The sequence below is a fragment of the Manacus candei genome, unplaced genomic scaffold (genome assembly GCF_025592945.1).
Source record: "Manacus candei isolate 608988 ecotype Guabito, Panama unplaced genomic scaffold, ASM2559294v1 h1tg000023l, whole genome shotgun sequence".
NCBI lineage: Eukaryota > Metazoa > Chordata > Aves > Passeriformes > Pipridae > Manacus > Manacus candei.
In genome coordinates this window covers 24298547-24319251 of record NW_026138071.1, presented here as the reverse complement: position 1 = coordinate 24319251, position 20705 = coordinate 24298547, and the positions used below count along the sequence as shown (strand labels likewise).

Here is a 20705-nt window from a genome sequence, read left to right as displayed (position 1 = left end):
AATGATCAATAAACTCTGTAAAGCAGGTAGGAATTTCAAAATGGGTGTTTTACCTAATTCCATTTCTACCGAGTCTGGAGACAGCTTTTTACTGGCAGCAGTGCTATGATGAAAGAGTACCACTGGTAATCCTCAGACTGAGATTCAGCAAGATGCTTCCAGTGGGAATGCTTTGTATGGCCAAACTCAGAAGGGTGTATTTACACAGCTTTGTTCTGAGCATGAGCATATTTATTGGCAAAGGTAAATTCATAGGCTTGATATCAGGTGGCAGTTTTTTCTTGCCAAGGCATTACCCAGTGTCCTCATTCCAGGAGTGAAACTGGGAATAATGTTGTCTTTAGCTTCAGTAAGGCCCAGATCTGTTTTGTTTTGTGATCCCTCCTTGTGGAAGGCAGTGACATAAAGGATGATGCCTTTTCACACTGAATCTGTATTTTAGCAAGACCCCAAAAAACATGTAAGGCCCATAATATATGAAGCATGCAAGTCTATGAGACAAATTTTGCCTGTTCCTAAATGTAAAGGAAGCTAACTGTCATATTAATGAGATACTCAGACAGCAATTATATTTGTGCTTGGAAAGCTGAATAGAACTTAGATGTCCAGCAGACTTACTAAAGATGGAACTATTTCCATAGCTTGCAGACCTTCCTGCTTTACTTTCTCTTTTCTCTAGAAAATCTCATTTCCGAAAATATTGATGTACGTTTGATGTAGAGTCAGTACAGAACTCTGAATTTGAAATTACAGAACATTAGCATTATTTTTGATAGGCACCTGCAATCTTTTTCTTCTCATTTCACTTGGAATATGTAGATGGTGTAAGCAGGATTTGCTGTAGAGAATCTGTAGACAGTGTGTTTGTAAAAGCTGATTGCAACGTTTTCTCCTCAGACACTGGTGATTTATTATTTTTTCAATTTTGACTTTTTAAAAGTTCGGTTTTTTTCTTATTTCAGTGACTTCTTTTTCCAATGAATAACTTCTTCAGTGCTTCTAGCTAAACAGTCTGGATTCTCTTCTCTGATCCTGGTTATTCAGGTCAACAATCCTGTTATTCCCATAGCAGCAGTAGCTGGGAAAAAGAGATCATGGTGAGCAAGTGGTGTGCCTTCCCTTTCTGTTCACATCCTGGTTTCTTTGCCAAGCCCCCCACATTGGGAACTAGTCATTCCCTTCCTTTTGGTTAGTGAGGAAATAGAAATCAAAGAAGAACCTGACTTCAGGAGAGCAGTTCAGCAGTTGCAGGCTGGTGGAAGAGAACTGCAGCCACGTTGGGCGAGGTTTGCCCTTTTTTGCTGTTCTCGTTGTGGTGTTTTCACTGTGCATCTGCCATTCGAAATTTGGCTGAGGTGCATTTGATGCAGAGTGACTGCCAGAACAAAATTCACACTGTGAATGCAGCAGGCTTACAAATTCCTTTATACCAAGAGAAGTAAACACTCTCCCAATGGCTGTCAGACAAGTGATAACTTTGATCTTATTGGCTTACTCTTGATTTATGCTGACTCTTTGAAGGGAAGAAATTCTTCAACTTCTTCTTTTTCCTTTCTGTTTTTGAAACTTTTGGGCCACCTCATTTGTCTTATTTAGTAATCACAGTTGTGTATGTAGCTGCTTTTCTCTCTATACTGTCTTTTTCAGTTAAAGCCTTAGTTTTTCCTTTCTCCTGCTAGGAAAAAAAAAAAAACAAACAACATTGTTCTGGTATGAATTCACAGTAAGCAATAGTTTGGTATTTGGCCAAAATTGAGCTTCAGGTTTTAAGAGCACCGAAGTCCTTCAGACTGATACTCAACTTGTCATAGTCAGATAAGAAGAAAGGATTTCCACATGTAGTCCTCTCACTTTTTCTTATATATAATTAAATTATGTATTCATTGTTTTATTCTGGCTTCATATAATTTAGTTTTCAAAGCCAGCAGAAATTATTGTATATTTTTCCTATACTTGCACTGCACTCATAACTTTTCCAGTTATATTCCACCAGCAACTTCTGCTCATTTATAATTCATGTTTTTGATCTTTTCTACTTTAAAGCAATAGAGCCCATGATGTTTAGTGTTAGGCAGCCCTACCAGGTTTCTGTCACTCAGGCATCGCTCTCCTGCAGATAGTTGGTATGTTTTGCAAAGCACTGGAATACCAAGTTAATTTAAACTGCAAAGTCTGCAGTTAACAGGCTTCGGCACACAGAATTTCCCTGGCCAGCCCTGCTGCTGCTGACCCTTCCCTTGCTGGAACATTTAAACTCTGGGAGTTACACTGGACAGGAGAAATGCAGTTCCCAAATGTTGCTTTTTTGGTGCAGGCAGGGTGATGTTTGTTCACCTGCCTTTCAAATGTTCAGTAAGACACGGTGGCCTCTGTTAATGAAGCCGCCTGCCAATATCAACCAGGGCAGTGACGTCCAGCTCTGCTGTTACTGACACAATTTCAATATCCCCGAGGGACTTTGTCTTCTATTTATTTTCTTTGAAAGGAATGATGGGTCCAGAAAAGAAATTCCTCCCTCCCCTTCCCTGGATGGTCTGTCATGGCCGTGCAGGTGGGACTGTGCTCGAGTGTGATCTCTTCAACCAGAGATGACATTTCTTTCTCCTCACAGAAGCAGGTACAGGGAGGTGTCTGCTTGCCATAAAACCTTTCTTCCTCCTTATATAGTTGGGAGTTTGATGCCTCTTACAGGAGTTGAGTGAGGAGAGAATCCCACACGGTCATGTCTGTTTAAATACTGCCTGTGGTTACAGCTTTCTGCAGACTGCAGTACAAAAATCCAAGTGTCACTAGAAGACAAAAAGATAATTCACTTTCATCTTGAGAACAAAGCTGAACAGAGGAGCTTTTTTTCAACTTTTTTAATTCATGAAACATTTATCTTAGAGTCAGGTTATATTATGGTGGCAGGAATATAATCTGTCAGCATTTCTGCTAAAAACTCCTGGTTTTAGTGTTTTTTGGGAGAGCCTTAGAGGTTCACTTTGAACAGATTTAGCATACAAGGTCTTGGCCTAGAAACATACTTTTCCTCCCAATTAAAAAATAATGCTATGACTTTGTGATCAGTGCAAAAGACATATTAATGCTATCTTTAGGTGAAAGTTCAGACCTACAGAAATGAGATAATTCAGGGATACTCCAGAGCAAGGTAATTAAATTTTTTCCCTATGTTTAATAGCAGGTGTTACTAACTGAAGTGAAAGGAAGGCTGGTTTGTGATGAAAAGTGGGGTGTTGGGCTTAGCTGGCAGGCAGAGCTCCCTTCCTCATTTTTATTACCTACCAGCTTTAGAAAAATGCTGTTTCTCAAGCTTGTAATGTTCCATGGTATGAAAGTTGTTACATAAGTTCATGCATTTTAAAGAGATCAGAAATTCTTTTCTGTTTCTTTAGGAAGATGTAGTGAATAAAGTGGGTTTCTTTTAAAAAAGAGCCCTACAGATGATGCACTTCAGTTTTGCTGCACGTTCCTGCCTCTGTGTGAATGCTCGTGTAATAAGGCACACAGAGGTGGTCCCAGGTTAATTTTATTCCCCAAAAACAGGATTACAGAACATCTGAGTAATGCCCTGGCCTTACCCTTGCTCTGACATTAAGAAACAGCCTCCTCCACATGATTTCTGCCCCCCCAGGATACAATCCAAGAGAGGAGAACAGAAGCAAAGTTCGTGCTGAAGGTTCTGCGCTCGAGCTTATCAAGTAAAACCTGTGGTGACAGATGGTAGAATTGTTTTCCCAATGTGTTCAGTGCTTACTGTACAGATCCTGTCCATAACATGCCCATCAGAGCCCCCGGGGCTGGCTGGGAGATGGATGCCTTTCTGCTTTGCTGGGAGTGCTGCCCTCTGGACGAGACGGGCTGGGGCAGATGGAGAGAGAGCGGCTCTCGCTGAGAGCAGCTGGGCTGGCCTTGCAAGGGGCACACACAGACCTCAGGAAACTGCTGAAGTGAGTTGGCATGGGCTGCAAAAGAAAGGAGCTGTCTTGCAAAGGTAGAAGGGGTAGGTGCTTTTGGGCTCTTTCCTCCAGTTTTTGTGTTCACCTGTCATATCACATGAAAATGAGTTTACTCCCTCTTGAAAATTGCCTTGTTATAGCTTGTGCTCTCATGAAGAGATCCAAATTCCTTTGGATGTTTCCAGTGTACCTCCTCCAAGGGAGCAATGCAGGCAGTTCCCCTGCAGTGCCAAGGGCCTGCAGAGCCGTAGATCTGCTGGATGTGCCACACATTCCCTTTGGAGCTCCCCGGGGCCTTGCCGTGCCAAGCACAGGTGGGCCAGGCTGACAGACCACGCTGTGAATAAGGCAGGGAATTGAGCAGGGCTCATGCTTTTAATTTTGAACTTTGCTGTGAAAATGGAAGCCCTTGGCCAGATTCATCAGGTTAGACCTTCCAAGTGAGGCAGCAGCCAGTAATCCCAGTACACTGACCATGATGCTTCAAGTCTAGCAAAGGGAGCTTCCTAAGCATCATATTGTTTGACTTGCTGAGCAAATCTTACCTGTGTAAGCTCAGAAGTTTCATTTCCCCCCAAATACAATTAAACCTTTCATGAAAAACTGTTGGGAGGCTTTGTTTGTTTTTAATAAAGAGAATGAAGTGAACATTTCCACAGTTGAGTGCTTCATGGTTTGAACACTTTTCTTAATATAGTCCTTCTGAATGAACATTATTTCTTTGAGTTAATTTCTAAATGAACCAAGAAATTACAAATAAATCTCCTATCTGAACACTGTTTAGATAAATCTCACACTCAGATGTTGTTATCTAAAAGCTCCTATCAGACTAATAATTACCTATTGTGCCCAGTATATTAGACCCAGCTTGACCTAATGGATTTGTTATCTTGATTTTTGAACTTGCAAATTAAGTTTGTTCATGTCAGATGTTCATGTATAGCAAAGCATTCAAAATACAGAAAAAAAAACCAAACCAGCAGAATTTAAAAAACATGAGTAGTTTTAAAATGATGCTCAGCTGGTTTGGGCTGTGCATTTTCTCCAGAGGTGCTTGCAGTATGGGTATGGCTTGTCAAGTTAGGGAGTTTTATTTTGTTGCTGCTGAAATGGTAATTAAAATAAGTATGGGAAGATTCAGCTGCTGTTTTACATACTTAATGGTTGAATTTAATAATTCCAGTGCAAAGAAGCATTAATTATGTTTGTCTTCATCCTGTCTTGTCTTGTATTCATGTATCTATATGGATGCACAGTAGGGAGGATTTGCAGCAGAATTTCACTATCAATTCCAGAATCTTGGGCTTTTATCCTGTGGAAGTAAGAACAAAAAAATAATTTGAATTTTGAAACCTTGTTTAACTACTTTTCCAGCAGGATGACTTTGCAGATCCGTAGCTCCAAAGATCAGGCTGCTCCTCTACAGTAACAGATTTCATTTTAGAAAATGAATGTTTTCTGTCTCTGAAGTCTCTTAGGTAACTCCAGTCCAAGGCAGGCAATTAATGCCTGTGTTCAGTGGCAGCTGAGAGGTTGATAGGCTCCATAACATAATGCTGGGGTGTTTCTAACTGCTGGTTCTAATGTTAATTTCTGGGTTTCAAACTGGAAAATTATATGTGTGTGTGCATGTGGGAATAATGGTTTTTTTAAAAAGACCTCAACAATTCAGAACACTCCATATTTTGTTTTTCCTTGAATGTTGCTATTATCTGTGTATTTCCTGCAGAGGAAGAATGTATGGTTATTAATGTAATTGGGCAGTAGCTCAAGAAGGGAGTGGAACTCAGAATTCCTCCATTAATATTTCAGTCAAGACCTGATGACTCAGTTGACAACAATAATAATGTATTCTCCATAATTTATACTGCTAGAGTGTCATATGCAAGGAGACTGGATAGACCCCATGGGTTAAATGTGGGGGAAATGGACCTTTTTACAGCTGCAGAGTCCTGCTCTGGTGTTTTGCTGTTTCTCCCTTTTCAGTTTGTGATAGTTACCTCTGTCAGTGGGGTAATAGGGAGAGACCTTCAGGGTAGCAGCAAAGGACCATAATTTTCCCTAAGAACTCCCCCAACATCAAGCTCCTTGTTTCTCCCCTGCTCTCTCCCTTGTGATACAAGTCCCAGGTGTTTGCCCCTGCTCATCTTGAACCTTAAAGAAGTTCAGTGAAATGGCAGATGCTGGCTGGGGACCCTCTGTTCAGTTCCACACTGCATGAAGGAGAGCAGGGGTCCTGGTGGTGTTAGGGTAGATTATTTTATGATTAAGGACTGAAAAGCAGAATGTGTGTGCAAAAGGGAGTGTCATTAACTGACTGCTGAGCTCTTGCTGCTGGAAGCTCACTGCTGTCTTGATATAAATTCTCAGAGTATTTATTACTGTTTGGGTTTTTTTCTGGGACATTAGAACTAAATAGTAAGCTTTCCAGTTTTGTTTTTATGGCATATATGTCTACCAAGCTCAGATTTCCTGGTGTTGATAAAGAAAACACGAGCTGTGGATTGAATAAAAATAAAGTGGCACTTTGGAAATTAAGTTTCAGTGATAGTATTGAGAAACACTTTACAGAACCATTGCCTTTGTCTCGCTTTTATTATCATTATTATTACTTTTATTAAAATCCTTTTCAGAGGTTTTATACTGAATTGACTTCCAGAAGGGAAATCAGAAAGTTAACATTCATTCACTGGCGCAGCATCCATGGGGTTTTCTCTTTTTTATTGGTTTGTGACAGTATGCTTTTTCTGTATTTGTGGAAAGGTTACTGTGTGTATATTGGTATTTGAGAGTGTCTGAGGGTAAATACTACATCCTGCTGAGCAGCAGCAGTTATTTTACAAGGGCTACTTTTTACATGCAAAGCATGCAGCGACACTTGGTTTGTTACCATGGGCTGGGTACAATCGATATTGCTGCTGGGCCACAAGGTAGATGTTGTGTCCTTGACATTTTTTCTTGCTAGACTGCCTATATGCTTTTGGTTATCTTTGTCTCCTATCCTGTTCCCTTTGCCACATTCCATTTGTCTGTCAGTCTTAGGGAATATTGTGTAATCATGTTTCTATTCCAGCGGTGAATTTATAATTAGACAATAATTATCTAAGTTTTATTTTTATCAGCATTTATTGGCTCATGTTTTATTACTTAGAAAACAGAATATCCTCAGTTGGAAAGGACCCACAAGGATGAGGTTCAGCTCCTGGCCCTGCACAGACACCCCAACAATCCCACCCTGAGGGCATTGTCCAAATGCTCCTTGAGCTCTGGCAGCCTTGGGGCTGTGCCCACTGCCCTGGGGAGCCTGTTCAGTGCCCCGTCACCCTCTGGGGAAGAACCTTTCCCTGATATCCAACCTATCTCTAATATATAAGTTGCAAATATACCAAGTCTTTGAGTGAGGTATTTTTAGAACTCTGCCCCCTTGTAACTCTGTTGACAACTGTGGAGGACTCAAGAACTGTGCCGTGGCAACCTTTTTATGCTTAAAGTGGATTGTATGCTTGCTCTTTAAATATAGTGCTTTTAATAGTCCACAGCCTTGTCCTCTTGTTGCCTTGCAATCTTTCTGTGGGTTTAATACTAATTTTCTAGTTTGACTGCAGTAGCATCTGTGGCCTCAGAGCAGAAACTACTTCAAGACAGAAAGGTAAATGAAAAATACAATAAGGTACAAATTGGTGCTTGCCAAGGTAGCCTGCTGCCTTATTTTGGTGACTTCTTTTAAACAAAAGAAATTCTGTGAAGCATTAAATACTAGGCTTTATGAGAGATTTGTGTTCTAATGCCATATGAGCAAAATTGGAAAGAGCCTCCATGGTCTGCAAGTTCAGGCAAAAGATCACATATAGGAGAAAGTCATTTATTTCCAGGTTTTTCAAGCAGCTTCTTACAACTGTTTTATCCCCAGTACTTGGAGCCAAGTAAGTTTTTGTATCTCATTGTTTGAGAACTGTCTTCTAATTTCCAACTGAAATTTATCTGCAGATAATGAATCCCCATATGTTCCTGCGTCAACACTGCTCTTCAGCCTCAACAGCTCTTTTCCCTCCTTGCTCTTAACCCCTGAGATATTTACAGCAGCAATCTAATCCCCTTTAACTGCTGTTTTGTGGGACTGTTCTAAGTGGTTCAGAGATGTGATATGAACCACAGAGCGTTATCGAGGAGTGTCCATCCAGAATTACTCTATGGTCGAACCTCATTAACAACTTTCTGAAAGGGATTGTTGCAAACAGAGAGAATCTACTGCTGAATGTGCTGATGATAAAATGTAGGAGGTTTTGTCAGTGAAAAAGAGAATTCAAATGTCTTATGTCAGAGGAGGAGTGATTTCAGTTTTTTTGGATTGGGAAAATAAAAATAGAATTAAGCTGATGATATAAACTCTAAAAGCAAGACAGAGGTATGATTAACCTATGTTTCCCCCACTCCTCAGAGACTGATTCAAGCTGGAATAAGTGCAAGGAAGTACTAGTAGGATGAATGGTAGAATTTCAGATCTTGGGTTTGGGTTTTTTTATCTCTCCAGAAAAATGCAGCAAACTGCCTTTCAATTCCAGTGTCAGTCAAATGTTTTCTTTCAGTGAAAACTTGTTCTTCAGCATATGATTACACTGTTCAAAGCTGGGGTTCACTTTTAATAGGAAGGATTTTGTTCTGTTACCCAGGAAGCCAGTGACTTCTATGAAAACAGAGAAAGGCATCTCTTTTTACTACCCCTGTCTTCTCATCTTGAAGACTTCAGGTTTTATAGCAGGAGATACTGTGGTTGGATGGCTCCTGTACTGGGAGAACAAGCCAGAGATCAGTGATGACATCTGACATATGTTACTGCACTATGTAGGTCACTTATGGCCTAATGTGCAAGATGACAAAAGATAATTAATTTTGATTTTGTGCCTGTAATTCCTTGAGGAAGACTTGAATGGTGTGTGTGGAATATCAAGAGGCATTGCCTGAGAGCAAGAGCTCAGTCTTTTGGAAGGAGAGATTACACCTTCTAATTCAAACCCTCCAGCAAGGGAGGCTTTTCTTTTGTGGTATTTGAATGCACCTTTTCTGCTGGCTATTATGTGAAGGAAGGAGATATATCCTTACTAATTGTGAGAAATGTGTTCCTCTTCCAGCAACCAGGAGCTGGTTTTTTTAGCACATGACGTGTCTTGATTTGCACACAGCCATAAAATCAAGGTCTTTCTGTTTGCAACAAGGATATAGAATAATTTATATCATTATAACTTATATAAATGCTCTCTTTTTGTTTCATTCCTAGGGTCTCCGTGTTTACACATTCCATGGTCACCTGCATCCCTGCAATCATGCTACATTCAACATGAAGGTGAGTTCTGCACACCAGTTTCCTTTTTTTTATTCTTTAATCATCATGTTCCTTGCTCTGGTACATACTGTGATGTCCTTGGTGAAACAGATCCCTCTGTGGCTGAATTCAGTATTAGTAATGATTTCTAGGGTGGTTCAGTGGCACACACCTGCCAGGCAGGTCAGACCCAGGGACTGGTACAAATAAAGCTGCCCCCTCCTTACTCCTTTCTCCTTTGATCAGTGTGTGGTATCTAAGCCATTCTCCCTTGTCATGTTCCTTTCTCCTTTGATCAGTGTGTGGTATCTAAGCCATTCTCCCTTGTCATGGTCATTTAATTACTTTCTTTAATGACATTTGCTGTTGGGTTTTTTTCCTGGATGGTTAATTTTACAGTTGTTGTCTAAAAAGAACCATTTTGGTTGGGATTGGTGACACACTGCCATCTGTATGCCCATTAACTTTGGAAGGGAAGGAATTTCTCCCAAATGGTTCTTTGAGGAGATATGAAATTTTCTGAAATGATCAAAACATTTGTGATGTATGATTCCTCTGGCTCTCTGGGTCACAGTGCTCTTTAAAACTGGTGTAGAAGTGGCGAGGCATGTGCTGCTTTCTGCTACCACTCAGCCTTTTCTCTCAGAGACCATCTCTCCTGGAAAATATTTTAGTGGTGTTCCTGCTCTCTGTGCTCCCACTGACACTTTCATTACAAGCAGAGCAAGGTACTATTTTTTCCTGTAGGAGATCCTGAATATTCTCCTCTTGTTCAGTATCAGCTGCTGCTTTACCAACTGCTATGCTAACCTTATGTGTTTAGAGGGCAAAACCCAGGGGCTGGCAGAGCAGAAGGAGTGGGATAAGCTGATGTCAGGGAGGGAATAGGAATTCCCAAGGCATCCTAATTCTTTCTTGGCCATGTGAATATATATCTACATTTGACAGGCACAACCTGCCTCTCAGTATTTTGAAACACTGTAGTGTAGAACAGTAGCAAGAATTGTGAGGGAAATATTACAGTGATACTGTAGCACTGTCTTTAATATGAGTATTAATTTACGAAGGGCCTGGTGCTCTCATGTGACCTGTAATGATTAACAGGAAGCTGAAAGACTGTGTGCTGATAATCTCCCAGATAAGCATGTGATTTTGGTAAAGGATATTACAGTTGGCATTAAACTCTAGACTAAAATAATTGCTTGACATTCTCAATGGTTGAATTAGTAAAAATGGAAACATTTGATCAGCTTTGATCAGACTGAGTGAGGAATATAATTTCAGAAGTTGTGATTGCAGTTATATAAGTTAACTGCATGTACTGGAAAACCATTGAAAAATTAAGTAGTGGTCCTGAGTTGTACAAGTAACAGTTGTCCCACTGTCAGGCTGGCGAAGCAATTGCTATATTGCAGCCAAATATAGCACTAGAGAACTGTTTTCTTACCCTCTAGTGCTTGCCCACCAAAAAATTAAAATATTCCACCATAAGCAAGCTAATTAGGGTTCTAATTCTGAGAGACATTTTTGTTAAAAGATGCATGCTTTGTGAGGAAAGACATGTTTTTATAGAAACATTCATATTTTCCAGAATACTTGCATGGAAAATATTTTGGACACTGATCATGGACTGTTTGGACACAGGTGTCGAACCTAGTGGTTATACCTGGCCAAAGAAGTCTGAAAAGGCAAAAGAGAAGAGTGATTGCTGACAAAATCCTACCTAGAGGGGTTTTTTTCGCCTTTTTTTAATATCCTAATGCCACAGATCTGCAGATCCCGTGCTTTATCAGAAGTCTTGCCTATAGGGTTGGGCTCTGTGGGTGCAGAGCTGTAATGGTGAAAGATCCCAAGGGATTCACTCCTTTTTCTGCAGGGATATAGGTCAGTTTAAGTGGGCTCCTCAGTCACTTCAGTGGGCTTGTGGCAATCGTGTCTCGGGCTGCTTGGTGCCCAAAGGAGTTCTGAAAGAACATGAAATTCTAATTACACAAGAACAAGGAACAAATTTTCCAGTTAGATCAGAAAGCCATGGAAGCAGTGTGTCCAAATATTAAGGGATATTCTAGGGAAAGAGTATTGTACAAGGAAGAAGCTAAAAAAGAATAATGCATTTACACAAACTGAATAAATCCTCATTAAACTCTGTGAAACTGATTAAATCTGAGTTATTTACTGTACCATGCTTATGGAACTGTAGTTAATAGTTTTTTGTTAAGTGGGCAACATTTGCAGCCAGGACTCTTATTAGTGCTGAGATTCCCTAATTAGGCATTTCTCTGTGGAACACAGCTGCCAGATTGGCCCCTGAAATGTGCCCATTTGCTGGAGCCTGCCCTGCTGGGACATGGGCTCTCCAGAGTCCCATTGCCCTGAGAGAAACTTCTGCAGTTGTTGTTATGTCAGGGCTTCACAAATAACACTTTCAGCACTGTATAAATTCTGCAGTTTTCAAGGTTGGTCCTCCGCCTGTGGAATGCTTGAGAAAAAGGTGAGCAAAACCCACATAGCTTTTGAATTCAGGACATAGAAAAATGCACTTTTCCTCCTAAAAGTTAATGTTACTAAAATTACCTAAAAGTTAATAAACGCCTTCTACTCCCATGTCTCCATAACACAATAACTTTGTGGAGAAAAATGTTGCAGATGTGTCCTTTGCACTGAGGTATGGCCTAAATACATCTCAAGCTCTGTACATCCTATGCAAAGGTAAACCCCTGTGCCAATGAAGTATAAAGACAATAGATGCTTGGTTGAATCATTTTTGCTCCCTTATGTGTGTGTATATGTGTTTGTGTTCAAATAAGAGTATAATTATCATTCACCTGTATCTGCCATGCTGTGTTTGTATGATGTCTGCAGGTTTAGGAACCATTACAGAGATCACCAAGTTTCTTTAAAACAAAAGAAGTATTTTTGAAATTACAGATTATCTTAGGAAAACCTAAAAGACTATAAAAAAAAGATGCTTGATAGCAATGGCCCGATTTTACCTCCCCAAGCCAAAATGCAAACAGCATTTAGGTCGTTCTTCCATTGATTTACTGAAGGGCAAATAATGTCAGACAGTTTTTAAACAAAAACAAAATTTCAATTTTGTTTACCTCTTGAGCAGTCCGGTTGGATGTCAGCTACCATTTAGCTGGGCCAATAATATTGATATTTGATGTCAGTTCTTATTCATTACTGCACCCAAATGATGCAAAAGTCAGATCTTTCAGATGTTTCTATGGATAGCCAGATAAAGCCAGGGATGTCTGACTGCATCTAACAGACACAAACAAGAAAAGAACAGAATACAAAATCAAAAACCTATCTGCTCTGATTGTTATTTATGTATGCAAGGTGTTCACCTCTTTGCATAAACTCAAAGCCAGTTGCTTACAAAGGTTACCAAGTAATATCAAACGTGTTCAATTATACATGCAAAAGAGCTAATAGGTTCTTCCTCTAGTTTATTTCTGTCTCCATGCATAAGAAATATAATTACAGAACTGAATTACATTTTAAATACAGATTTTATTATCATTATTTAACCACTTTCAGGCCATTGAACATTGTTAGAAGTAAAAAAAATAAATCTATTCCTTCTCTCTGTCATGGCAAAGAACAAAATCTGTGTCAAAATGCCCTCATTTCACTTGTTGGCAAAAAGCTCTTTCTGGTAATAGTGAAACACTCAGAAAACTATGCTTGAATCCCCTTCCACATCCATTCTCTGAAATAGTCATGTTATTCCCTATCTTTGGAAGCAAGTTTCCTGGAATACTCCCTTCCCTTGGCCAGGCATCCTGTTAAATCACTTCCCGTCCCCTCTGATGCCAGTGTTACTCACGGAGCCCTATAGTCTGTGCCTGCTTTACACATTATGTGTAGACCAGATACCATGTTCTCAAATCACTCTAGAAGAAACTGGTAGATCCATCTTTATTCTGATCACTTTAAATATTTTTGCTCTCCAACTCTGATGTCGGTCTTAATGCAGAAGGCTGGATAAATAAGAACGTGTTTAGAAGTAAAAATATTCCTCCATCTCTTTCCTTGAGGAAGCTCCAAAATGTTGGGACTCATCTGACTGTTCAGAAGGCCCAGGAAATCCATGATGCACTGGTTTGTAAGGGCTGGCTCTCCCAGGGTGCTGTATCCCCATGTCCTTGAGAAGAGAGACAGTCTCGCAGCAAAGGTCCTTCGATGGAACTGAAAAAAAACCCAAGCCTGATTTTTAAATGTCACACCTCGTTTGTATCATTCGGTTTCCCATCACCATTTCAGGTTTCTTATCAGAGATCATTTGCAAAGAAAAACTTGGTAATAGGTGTCACACACCTTGATAAGTCAGTGTCAGAGAAAAATCCCGTGCAGCAGATGACTGAGAAACCTTTGGTGTCAGTAAATGCAGTAACTGCTGCTGGAGTTTACCTCTGCACTTCGAAATTAGACAAAATGCAGTTCCTTCACTGTCTGTTTGTTTTGTCTTCCTGGGTTATTTTTGGATCAAATTCCCAGTTACAGTTTCTTCTGGGGAAAAATCATTAAAAAATCTGTTAGTCTTGCAGTTTGCTTAATCAAGGCCCAAACTGCCTTTGAAAACATGGAATTAACCAGTCTTTCTATTCTCTATCAAGTATATAAATGTATTATGTATAAATATAAATCTCTTCAGATACTTTAAACCCGATCCTATCAAGTTTACTGACTCTGAAAATAACCACAACTCAAGAAAATCCACCTTCTTTTGTTTTATGCATTCAACTCTGTGCATTATGAGATGTGGGATCAGTTCATTCTGCCACAGCAGCTCTCTCCTCCAGCCTCAGGGTTTATATCTTTCTTTCATTTACCACAGGTTGATTTTTAATTTTTTTTAAACCCAGGGAATCCCATCTGGTGCTTCTTCTTGTCACCATGCAGGTAATTTCAGTAAATCACAAAGTATCTTGTAACATTCACCCAAACAAATGCGGGGAAGCTTAGATTTTAGAAGACCTTCTTCTGGTTTTCTTCCTACTCATAGGTCCTAGGAAACTATTTCAAATCCATCAAGAAATTAATTCAGCACCCCTCAAGAAATTCAGTACCTGAAGGGAACTGACAAGAAACATGAAGGAAGACTATTTACAAGAGCTGCAGTGACAGGCTTCAAACTGAAAGAGAGTAGGTTTAGATTGGATAGAATGAAAAAATTCTTCCCTGTGAGGGTGGTGAGGCCCTGGCACAGTTGCCCAGAGAGGCTGTGGCTGCCCCATCCCTGGAAGTGTTCAAGGCCAGGTTGGATGAGGCTTGGAGCAACCTGATCTAGTGGAAGGTGTCCCTGCCCATGGCAAGGGGTTGGAACTGGACGAGCTTTAAAGTCCCTTCCAACCCAAACCAGTCTGTGATTCTATGAAAAGGAGTGTGCTTTCTCCCCGTAATGATAGTTGTAAAGACATGACTTCTCTGGCATTCCAGGATGGATATCTGCCTGCCTGCAGATAAGGTGTTACCTAAGGCCTCATGTTCTGTAAGAGGCAGCACATTCCCACCTGGTCAGTGCTTTTGGTCCCCTCTTTGCAGGACACACCCTTTGCTGGATCCCAGTAGTTCTACCTGGTCTCAGCGCTGTGAATGCAAGACAATCCCCAGGTTAATGTGGTGCCTGCTCGCACCTGGACTCGATAATAAAGTGAAATAACCAAGGGATAGATGCTTTTCCTTGGGAGTATGATAGCTGAAAGTCCCTAGTCATGGTCACTGAGACTTGTGAGCCTCAGCAGTGAACCACAGGATGATGGTGTAGATGAGCAATGTGGGGTAGGAAGCAGGGCAGGTGTCTGCCATCATGCTGTCCCATTCATTTGTTTTGAACCAGCAGTAAATGAAATATTTAACTTTTCTAATTGAAGCTTTTAATCAGATTTCGCTCTTGTTTAAATATTTGCGTATGATGAAGCTTTGTCTCAGCTCTTCATGATAAAATTTTGAGGTAGTGAGCATACATTTGGATCTCAAACAACTCTGTGAAGCCCAAGAAGAGAAAATGCATCATTTTTAACTAGCTTTGCTGTAATCTGGGTTTCGGTAACTTTAAAAAACCTGTACGTTTTAGGTCAGATTGGCTCTTGAAAGATCTTCAACAGAACCTGATAATAACTGACCGTACAGTATTTTCTGTTTTCAGAATTTATATTTACAAATAGAGACATATTGTAATGTCCATTTGCTCCAAACTGAAAGAAAAAGAGATTATCTCCTTTAATGTGATTTTGTTTGCTTAATTCTGTGTTCTGCAGTGAATGTGACCCTTTGTGTATACAGTACATGAAGCAAGCACTGTTTAGCATGCACAGCTGCTAGTACTGTGGAAAACTTTGTCCTTCTTTCTTAGAGGAGAATTAATTTGTGTATCCTAAGGAATAAGGATTTTTTTTAAATTGCATCTCCTGGCCCCGCACGCCAGCCTTTGCTGTGGCAGATGTACACTGTGGGTCCAGGCCCCTGCATAATTCATTTTTTATTTTAACAGCTGTTTTTTCAACTCATCTTTTTGCAAAACAAACAAAATCAGAATACAAAGATCCAACTAGATTCTTTTAAATTCAACTTCCCTCATGCAGTACAGTCAAACCTGCCTCTATTTGTGATATTTCATGGGAAATTGTGTCCTAAAACACATGAGAAATCAGCACAGCATGCCCACCCTCTACCCTGTGACTCTCTCATGTGATGGTCATTTTTTTTGACTAATTGTGAGGCTTTTGCCTGCACTACTGTTGTCATCACTGCCAGGAATGGAAACCACTGCAGACCCTTGGCCCTGAGGTGTGAGGCCAGGGCTTCAGACGTGGCTGCTCGTGCTGACTCTGCTCACCTCCGGCTCGCCCAGCACTCCCAGTTTGCTGTGGTCAGGTGTCGGTGGGGGCTCCTTAGCCAGGTCACCTGTTAAAATAGATGCTATCAGTGTGGGTTTGCATTTGTTAGGAACAGACTGAACAGCTCTTCCAACACACAGCATATCTGTGCAAAGTTGACTCTTCACAAGGGCTTAAACTAAATTTGGGCTAGAGAAATGGGTTTAGTAAACTAAACCAGTGATTTGAGTTTGCTAAGAGGACTCTTGAACATCTACTGCTTATCAAATCATGTCCAAAGGGAAGCAGGGTGCTTGAAACAATGCTGTATCCATGGTTGTGCAGTACATGGCTTTATAGAATACCAAGTTGGATTTAAAATGAATTTATGCAAGTGTGAAAGTAGGGCCAACTTTGGAAAGCCCTCTCTGTTATGAAAATGCAATTAATCTGTAGTCGAATAAATATCACTGTTAGAAGGTATTTGAATATCAGATTGATTTAGTCTGAAAATAATTGAGAATGCACAGCTGAAGTCCATCAGAAATGGGAATGCAGATAATATTGGTTTGGGTTTGAGTGGCAAGGTTTGCCATGCGGTTGGTCCACCATTTTGGGACAGCCCATGCAGTCACTTTGCAATTCTGAGGCAGGATATGCGGTCGCTCCGCCATTTTGAGTCAGGACATTTGGTCACTCCGCCATTTTAGGTGAGGACGTGCAGTCACTCTGCCATTTTGGGTCAGGACATTCTCTCGCTCCGCCATTTTGGGGCAGGATGTGCAGTCACTCCGCCATTTTGGGTCAAGACGTTTGGTCACTCCGCCATTTTGGGTGAGGACATGCAGTCACTCTGCCATTTTGGGTCAGGACATTCTCTCACTCCACACTTCTGGGTCAGGACATGCTGCCACTGCCATTTTGGGTCAGGACATACTCTCGCTCCGCCATTTTGGGGCAGGACGTGCAGTCACTCTGCCATTTTGGGTCAGGACATTCTCTCGCTCCGCCATTTTGGGACAGGACGTGCAGTCATTCTGCCATTTTGGGTCAGGACATTCTCTCGCTCCGCCATTTTGGGGCAGGATGTGCAGTCACGCTGCCATTTCGGGTCAGGACGTTCGGTTGCTCTGCCATTTTGGGTCAGGATATGCTGTTACTCTGCCATTTTGAGTTAGGACATGTGGTCTCTTTGCCATTTTGGGTGGGGACATGCAGTCAGTCTGCTATTTTGGGTCAGGTCATGACAGCTGCTGCCATTTCAGTATGGCCCAGAGGCTGACTAAGGCTCAAGGGGTAGGTGATGGAGCAGTGGCTGTCCCACCTATGCAGAGCTTGCCCTGTTTCTCCCCCTACCCCACTTCCCACCTGGTTGTACTGAGCCCGTCAACCATTCTTCTAATCTTCTCGGGAGGGCTCTGGGCTCTGTGAGGGCTCTGGGCTGTGAGGGTGTTATGGTCACTGTGATGTCTCTGAGAGCTGTGAGGGAGGTAAGGGATGTGAGGGCTTATGGGGCCTGTGAGGGCTCAAGGGGGTAGGGGGTGGAGCAGTGGCTGTCCCATGTACACAGAGCTCACCCTGTTTGCCCCCACTGCCCACTTCCCACCTGGTTGTTTTGAGCCTGTAAACCTTTCTTCTGTTTTCCTACACAAATTAAATGTATTTTTTTCCCCTAGTCTGCTTTACCTGTGACAGTGGTTGGTGAGTGATCTCTCCCTGTCCTTATCTTGACCCATATGTCTTTTGTTGTATTTTTCTCTGCCCTGTCTAGCTGAGGAAGGGAATCATAGGGTGGTTTTGGGGGATACCTGGCACCCAGCCAGGGTCAACCCACCACTGATATTTAGCTGGCTTTTTGTGAAGTAGTTCTTGAAATATTGAGATGAGATTTGTTGAACTGATCATTCTTTCACCTGGAATACATTAAAACTGTGAGAAAGATTCATACACTTATTGGAGTTCAGAATTGGGCAAGCTTCTGTGAATACATTTTATATATTGTTGATATTTCTTCTTTATGCATTTAGTTTCCCTTAATAAACACCCAAAGACAAGATAAAGAGCCAAATATTATGTTGGACTCGATGATCTTAGAGGACTATTTCAACCTTAATGATTCCATGATTTCACCATGTTCCTTTGGTAGCTTCTCGTTAAAAAAAAGCACATGTACTTTACTGACACTCATTTTCTTTCAGTGACTTAGATGTTCTGCTTTTTAAAATGAACAGTTTTATGTTTCAGCAATAGATCTCTTGCCACTAATTCTAATTTATGAATTTAGGAAAGCATATATTACATCTGTATTTTAACATTACTGCGGTGAATACTATCCAGTTTTTCCAAATGTACTTGTTTAGACTATAAGGAACTGAATGATGATAAAATCCCTGTGCACGAATGTGGCATAGCCCAGGAATTTGTTATGCTTATTGCTCTCAGGAGTGTCTAATCAGGTAATGATGGCACCTAACTTTACTTTAGTCATGGTATCTCTCAAAAATACAGAGAAAAGCCAGGAATGGCAATTATCATTCATCTCCTCTCATTGCACCGCTCCCAGAATTCAAAGACACTTCTTTGATGGTTAGAAAGGAGAAAACAAAATTGATTATTTTAAACCTCTCTGCAAAAGCTATTGCTCCCTTTGCAGCCCTGTTTCAAGTGCAATGTCAACTACGGGGAGCAGTAACTCTGCAGGGAGTGCAGTGCTTTCATATGTAAATTTATGCAATGGTTTCTGCAAACCTGGCATGTGTTGTGCTCCTCAAACACACCACCAGCACTTCCTGCTACTTGATGTGACAAAGGGAAGAGAGATTCCCTCCGTTTTCACACAGCAAGAGGAAAACCTGCAGAGAGCATGTACAGAAACAAGAGACCCATGATCCACAATTATTTTTGAAAGTTAGTAAAGCTGGAAATTCTCCTGCAACAAAGTTTTGCTATTTCTATGGATTACTTTTGATGGAGCTTCTCCTTTGGAGGACACAAGGGTGGTATTTTTGAGTCTCCATGTGATCCAAAAGGATAAAATTAATAACCTTGAAATAATATTGTTTTAGGATACTCTTCATCTTGATCAAAATGACCACTGAGAAAAAAAGGATAAGACATAAAAAAATTCTGTCTTGATATCTTAAAATTTTGGGGTATGTGAAGGCCCCCATACCTGTTTATTTATCAGCATAGGCATCTCATCCACACGTTTTCCACTTCCCAATGTATCTGCTTCTCCTCACTTTCTGAAAGAAATAGACCTTTGGTCACTGATCATGATAAAGAGGCATCTCAGTGCCTCTACTCTCCTGAAATAAATTTCTCTTCTGCTTGAAACCTCTCCTGGGGCCTGTCTGGTTGATCTCTGTGCTCTGTTTGGTTGTTTGCATTAACAGCACTCGCCCTCAGTCAGCACTTCCCCGTGTGTGTCTCCCTCCTTTGTGTTTCCCAGCAGGACTTGCTGCACGCTGCCAAGGACCTGCAGGCAGTCCTCGTGTTACAGCTGACCCTGGTCAGGACCCAGCGTGTGCAGCAGTAATTGATAAGTGTTTAATCTGAGACCATCATTTAGAGTGGCTAATTGGGATAAACACTACCTTTTTACAGCACTTCTGGTGGTCTCACGTTCTTTCACCTTCATTACAGTGGGTGATTCATCTGTCTGTGTTCTTTGCAGCAGCATCAAGTGAAAGAGGAAAGTGTTGACACAATCCTCCAGTATCTTTGTAAAGGCTGTTTTGGCTTACCATGTTCATTATGAACTGCAGCTGCTGGGGTGCCTGAAGGAAAAAGAGCCAGCAAGATTTGGAGCTGGGATAAGAGTGATCCCTGCTTCCCCCAGGCATAAAACATGCATTATTCCAAGGTGTCTCCTTTGAGCTAGTGGGGCAAGTGCTGATACTGCTGTGTAAATGGGATTAAGAGAGAGCTTGGAACAGATTCTTCTTGTTTTGAATCTGCAATGTTTTTTCATAAGAGATACTGTTCTGCCTGTTTGTACAAATGCTCACAGAGCTGGATGGGAGGAGGAGGGTGCTTTTGCCCAGAGCATACACAGTCAGTACACTGTCAAAACCTGTGCACTGAACCATAATATCAGGGGATTGCAACAGATTAGTCATCACAACGTTAGTCATTGTTGTACAGCAACAATAGCCACCGTTTTAGGGCAAGTTGTACCAGTTCTACTGAGTGCAAAATCAGGAGCTGTTCATTGACAACTGCTAATACAGTTGGAGGACTCTTCTGTAGGAACCACCAGTGAAGCTCTGACATGATTCTTTCTGCATCAATGTCTTGGATTCTCTTTGGCCCCAGAAGAGCTGGTGTCTCACCAGTTTGTTTCTGTTCAAAGCTGCAAAAAAATGCCCCTGGGAGTGAGGACCAGATCCCAGTTGCTTGAGCTCTGGGAGTTCAGTTGCTTTGAAACATAAATGGTTCTTTGCAACTTTGATCACACTGCAGAAGTCGAAACTATAAAAGGACAAAGCTAGGAAGAAAGCAGATGGGAAAACACTGGCCTTGCCTGTTAATTACCCTTAATCACCCCTTTCCCCCACTCTTGATGAAAATAATTATTAAAAATAGACCACTGCACTT

The 20705-nt window shown here is 41.1% G+C and overlaps 1 protein-coding gene across 4 annotated transcripts in view; it reads left to right on the top strand.

Moving 5' to 3' along the window:
* The window catches only part of SPAG16 (sperm associated antigen 16), a 377720-nt gene that overhangs the window by 242588 nt on the left and 114427 nt on the right, over nucleotides 1-20705 (top strand). For all 4 annotated transcript variants that reach the window (XM_051786775.1, XM_051786772.1, XM_051786773.1 and 1 more), the window contains exon 14: nucleotides 9235-9300. In XM_051786775.1, coding sequence (XP_051642735.1) covers nucleotides 9235-9300 — 66 coding nt within the window. The remainder of the gene's footprint in view (nucleotides 1-9234; nucleotides 9301-20705) is intronic.